General features: G+C 49.7%; 1 protein-coding gene across 1 annotated transcript; it reads left to right on the top strand.

The window, feature by feature from the left end:
• The first annotated feature begins 540 nt into the window (after positions 1-540).
• On the top strand, positions 541-4,995 carry SOWAHB (sosondowah ankyrin repeat domain family member B). The gene has a single exon (XM_074276862.1). The coding sequence runs from the start codon at positions 970-972 to the stop codon at positions 3,670-3,672; it is 2,703 nt and encodes a 900-aa protein (XP_074132963.1). The 5' UTR covers positions 541-969; the 3' UTR covers positions 3,673-4,995.
• The last annotated feature ends 1,148 nt before the right edge of the window (positions 4,996-6,143 follow it).

Genomic DNA, 6,143 nt, shown 5'->3' on the forward strand with positions numbered 1-6,143 from the left:
ATATATAAATTAACAGTCAAGACAGAGGATCACTCGGGAAGTGAACGAAAGGAGTCAGTAATCTCATTACAAAGATAGTATCTGCATATCAAGAGAGGCTGGATACCGGTCTAAAGTGACTGACTACAGCAATCTTGCCGGAGGGATCCAAAAATCCTTCTTTACCCTCCCCCCGCCTAAATACCTAAGAAATGCGCCCAGTGGGAGAAACTTGCCGAATATCTCACTAAGCAGCTCTCTTTTCCCTCCCAGGCAGACTTCATACGTAACTTATTGACTACGTGTGTGTGTGTGTGTGTGTGTGTGTGTGTGTGTGTGTAACTTATTGGGGGGGGGGTGTGGTGTGTGGTGTGTGTGTGTGTGTGTGTGTAACTTATTGGGGTGTGTGTGTGTGGTGTGTGGTGTGGTGTGGTGTGTGTGTGTGTGTGTGTGTGTGTGTGTGTGTTGTGTGTGTCCCTTACTCTGCAGGGCTGCGTCTGGATGGGAGGACCCCAGCGGCTGCCACCTTCCAGGTGGGCGGGGCTCACTACGTAGTCCCCGAGTGCAGTTCTCAGCCAGCCGCCGCCGCCCCCTACTCGCACCTCACCTGCAGCCCCACTCTCAGCCTGCTCACCCGGGTTTGACTCATCTTCCATGGAGGGGTGGGGGCTGAAACCGAGAACGGGAGGAGGGAGTGGAGGCGGCCAAGCCGGCCCTTCCCCCAGTGCCAAGGAGGAGGAGCCCAGAGGGTTCAGGTGAAACCGCGCACGCACGACCCAGCCCGGGCACCTTCTCCGGTCAGGACCGGCACTTAGGCGGACGGGCCAAGCCCAGGCCACCCCTAGAGGGTGCCGGAGGGAGTTGCTCTTCGCCCCCCGGCCTCGAGACTCAGCACCTCCAGCTGATGGAGGGCAGCTGGCCTGGCCCTAGGAGCAGGTGACAAGCACCGGCGCCTGCCGAGGCGGGAGCCCGGTGAGCAGGAGGAGGAAGATGGCCCGGGAGCTGAGCCAAGAGGAGCTGCTGGACTTCCTGTGCCAGGCCGGGGGCCGGGTGACCAACGCCGCGTTGCTGGGCCATTTCAAGCGCTTCCTGCGGGACCCCAGCGTGGCTCCCGGCCAGCTGCAGCAGCGCCGGGAGCGCTTCAAGAGCTTCGTCAACTCCGTGGCCGCGGTGCGCCAGGACCCCGACGGCACCAAGTACGTGGTGCTCAAAAAGAGGTACCGGGATCTTGTAGGGGAGGAGGGGCTGCGTGGGCCTCGCTGCGACCCCCGGCCCGCTGCTCCGCAGCCGCAGCCGCGCTCCCCAGAAGCCCCGGCCGCCTCCCCCGGCAGCCGGCGGCGGCCGCCACGGCTGCGGCAGCAGTCCCAGCCCGCGCAGCAACAGCCCCGGCCCCAACAGCAACAGCCACAGCCTCAGAAGTACCAATCCCACCCCTATGCTCAGCCCCGGCCCCAGGCTCAGCCCAGGTCCGAGCAGCAACAGCCCCAGAGGTACCAGCCCCAATCCTTGCCGCAGCAGTACCCGTCCCAGTTCCAAGCCCAGCAGCAACAGCCCCAGTCTCAGCAGCAACTGCCCCGTCCTCAGCCTCAGCCCCGGAAACAGGCCCAAGTTCAATCTCAACAGTCCCAAGCCCAGCCTCAGCAGCCCCAAGCCCAGCCTGAGTCTCAGCCAGGGCAGCTCCAGGAGCAGGAGCCCCAACCCCAGCGGGCTAGGAGGCAACCTGGAGAGAGGGAATCAGAGACTGAAGCGGCAGGTACAGGACCCGCAGTCCCGGAAATAGAGTGCAATGGACTCTCCACCAGGTCTGGGGATGCTCCAGAGTCCCCTGAACCCCGGGGAGAGGAAAGTGGGAGGCTGGGGGAGGCAGTTGCCGAAGGCCTTTTACCACAGGTTAGAGTGCGCACTGCTGATGCAGGGGCTCAAGGTGGCTGCTGCTGGGAGTGTACCCACGATAAGCCTTGGGCTGGCTCAACAGAGCCACTCCTTTCTCTTGGGAGTCCTCCCTTGGAAGAGCTGCAGGCCCCGGAACCCAGCTCAGGGAGACCATTGGAAAGCACACTGCACTCTAGCTGGGGCTCATCTACCAAACCTTCGCCATTGGCCACGGAAACTTTCAGGGCATCAGGAACGAGCCCTTCCTCGGCTTCCCTTGCTTTCCCTGGGGATGGGTCAGAACTGTTGACCTTAAGTGGACCACATTCCTGTGCTGCCCAGCAGCAGCAACGCACCCGGGAGTGGGTGGCCAACCACTCCCTATCCTCCCCAGGCAATGTTGCAGGAAGGACCCAGGAAGGTCCCAGCCGGTTTTGGTGTGTGCTGCCTGAGAACTTCCCTGAGCTGCCCCAGGACTTCGACCCCCTAGTCTCAGAGAGATTGCTGCTTCCTTTCCCTATGTCCCCTCCACTCTCACCTGCTGGGGCTCCCGTTTTTCGAAGTATCCGTTGTCAATTAGACCTCCAGGATCTGGAGAACTTTGTGGAAGAGGACAGTCATGACAGTGAGGAGAGTACCAGTGGCCCAGGGGAGTCTCCAGGGGAGTTGGAGGAAGCTCCAAAGATTCCCCTACAAAATGGAGGCCAGGAAAAACTCAGTACCCCAGTTGGGCATTTTATCAAATCTCAGCAGGAAAATATTCCTCTCAATAAATTGCAGGGACCCATATTTAGAAGTGGTTATTCCCTTCAGCATATCCCAGCAAGAGTTAATGGGCCTGTTGTTACACCAACCAAAACATCCAGAGAGTCCTCTAGCCTGCCTCAAGACCCCATGCCCTGGCCAACTGTCAAGTTAAAGCGATCTCTGAGGAGAAGTTCCAGGGTGGGGAGGGATAAAATGTCCTCCTCTGATGAGGAGTTGCTGGATGAAGACTTAGCAAAACGGAACCGTCGTCCGCCCAGATCCAGAAGGTCGTCTAGGGCAGGAGCATTACCTTGTCCAAAGGTGGATGCCCCTTTGATCCTGAAGCCAACAGTTCACAAGACTGTATCAGAGCAAAGACTGGCAGATAGAGTTTGGGTTCCCTCTGGAGATGTGTCTTCTGTCTTAATTTCACTCAGACCTTCTGTACACAAATCGTCTTTAGTGCCCCTGGATCCCCGGGAGCATGAATGGATTGTGAGACTAGCAAGTGGCTCATGGGTACAGGCACTGACTCTGTTTTGGGAAGACCCCCAGCTGGCTCTTCGGAAAGACTTTTTGACTGGGTATACTGTGTTGCACTGGATTGCCAAACATGGTGCACTCCAGGCCCTTCAGGATTTGGTCAAAGGAGCCCAAAAGGCAGGGATTGTGCTTGATGTGAATGTGAGGTCGAGCTGTGGGTATACACCACTGCACCTTGCTGCCATCCATGGGCATCAGGGTATCATCAAACTTCTGGTGCAGAAGCTGGAGTCTCGAGTGAATGTACGGGACAGCAGTGGAAAAAAGCCTTGGCAGTATTTGACTAGCAATACCACCGGGGAGATATGGCAGCTTCTTGGTGCCCCTAGAGGAAAGCCCATTTTCCCAGTTTATTCCTTAGTTGGAAGTGCTTCTCCCACCAGGAAGGCCAAGAATCATGATGTCTCAAGGCACATAAGTAGAAAAACCTCACTTGCTGCATTACTCAAAGGTCAGCACAGCAGATGGAAAATGGCCCACCAGCACGACAAATTCCGAACATTAGGGGAGAGGGATGAGTATAGTGATTGAGGTATCCCTCACTCAAATGTGCAGAGACATTTTTATCTGGAGTTATCCTGTGAACCAACTGCACACTTTGCCAAGATCAGTCACCTGGCTTAAAGGATTCCAGATAAATTGCTGGGGAACTGGGTAGGTCAGTGAGAGAATTAATTTATGTAAAGGGCACATCTTCCTTGACTTGTGTTAGTAGCTCTGCCAGAAGTTTCTAGTCTTGAAGGCTCTGCTTTCTTAAGCATGAATGGCAGACATAGAACCAAGATAGACATATGGAAAAACTCAGCACAGATCCTTTGTTAGCATGGATCGAAGTATTGGGCTCTTGAGCAGATGCCCCAACAGGAGAGCCAATTATGCAGAAGGTACTCAGGGCTCCAAGACTTCCACTGTGGCTCAGCATATTTTTTTGTTCAGTGCCACACCCTCTCTCCCTTATTCTTTATTATAGATCTTTCCCCAAAGTACTGGGAAGGCACAGAAAACACCATATTTCAAGAATCAGTGTTGGTCTTTATTTTGTGTGGTTGGATAGAAATCCAGTCTATGTATGGAAAAGAGGAAGTAGGTTCAAAATCCTTTCACCTTCAAGTATTTTGTTCTTTCGGCAATTCCAGATGATGGGTATAGGAGGTCATTGATGACAATCTGGAGAATCATTTCTCTAAAATGTTTTTGTATCATGATAATCTTGACAATTGAAGTCTATGGACCTCTATTCTTGGAATAATACTTTTAAATAATTGAAGGAAATATTGAATTTTAGACACCAGTAAAAATAAAGATATATATTTTTCTCATCCAAGTTCACAGACTCTAAAACATCCCCAAAGCTCCCTTGGGGGTTCATTCTTTCTTAGATTAAGTGGGAAGAATGGTTGATTAAGCAGTTGGAAGAGATCCAGTTGTGATCTACCCCAAAGTGCACCCCCCCCACTTCAATACATCAAGTTTGAATGGCCAACCTCAGAGTTCCTTATTAAAATGGGGACTGAGTAACTAAACTGAGAGTTAAAGGGAGAATCTTGCCTTATCCACATGGGAAAATGAAATGCAATTTCTGGAGCTGCTAGCAAAAATTAATTTGCACTAAATGTGTGTCCCATGAAGACTGTTTTGATGGAAGCACATCATATCAGATCTATTCTAGGAAAGAATAGTTAGCCCATGTACTTTATAATGGGAAAGAACTCAGAATATAAATGGAAAGAATGAAGAGAAACACAATATCTTCTATGCAAAAACTGTCAATTCTAAATGAATGACATGGGGGGTAATGTTAATTTTATTCAGCAGTCTTTTAATGGACAGTGGCAATAAAACAGTATTTTAAATTATGTTTGTATTTCATTTGTGTTTATGTTCAATCACCATCTGATGGCAATAAAACTTTTGCAATTTAGGATAGAGAAATACTTAACACATTTTGCTTTCCATGTCTTGTTTTCCACATTGGATTATAAAATTCTTTGAAGGTAGTGAAAGTCTTTGTCTTTTATCCATGTGGTTCTGAAACTATGGCTGAGTGTATTATTAAGCACTTACTGTATACCAGGCACTGTACTAACCATCAGTGATACAAAGAAAGATAAAAACAGGATCCCAACCCTTAAAGCACTCAACCTAAAGGGGAACATAAAATATATGAAGAGTAGATGGAAGACACTGGCAATAAGGGAGACCAGGTGGGATTCGAGTTAAGTCTTGAGACAAGCCAGCTGATGGAGGGGATAAGGGAAAGCATTCTGTGTATGGAGGACAGTCAGTAAAAAGGCATAGAGCCTGGAGAATAAAATAGAGAAATACTAGAAAGATGGGGAGGGGCTGGTGCATAATAACATGGAACTGAGAGAGCATGGTTTATTGGAAAGTCAACATATGGAAGGAAAAAAACATGCATTTATTAAGCATTTACTATGTGCTAGGCATTGAGCTTCATATTTTACAAATATTTTCATTTAATCCTTACAACACTCCTGTGAGGCAGGTGTTATACTCATTTTATGGTTGAGGAAATTGAGATGGACAGTTAAATGACTTGGCAGGGTCACACAGCTATTAAATGTTAGTTCTGAAGTCAGGTTCCAGACCAAGCACTATATTCATTCTTCCATCTAGCTGCATGTATGACCTTAGATCAGTCATTTGAGCCTCAGTTTCAATGTGTTGGTTGGACTAATCACATTGCTAAGGCCCCTTTCACCTTTATGATTCTAGGATTGCCATTTGTGGGCACAGTCTATCTGAAGTCTGTGAAAACTTCACTGACATGTTTGTGCTCCTAAACCAGATTTATTGGTTCTGCCACATTCTTGTCTTCTCTTTCAGAGCCTGATTTATTGCTAACATATTGTTAGTTGGTTATTGCCTTCTTTAGAGGGCAGGACTTGGTCTTATATTTGGATCATATAGTCTACTTAGGTGGTTTCTACTCCTACTAGGGGTCATAAATTAGACCCCTAACTCTGGACAAGTATTTTCTT

This window comes from Sminthopsis crassicaudata, chromosome 6 (assembly GCF_048593235.1).
Source record: "Sminthopsis crassicaudata isolate SCR6 chromosome 6, ASM4859323v1, whole genome shotgun sequence".
Taxonomy (NCBI): Eukaryota; Metazoa; Chordata; class Mammalia; order Dasyuromorphia; family Dasyuridae; genus Sminthopsis; species Sminthopsis crassicaudata.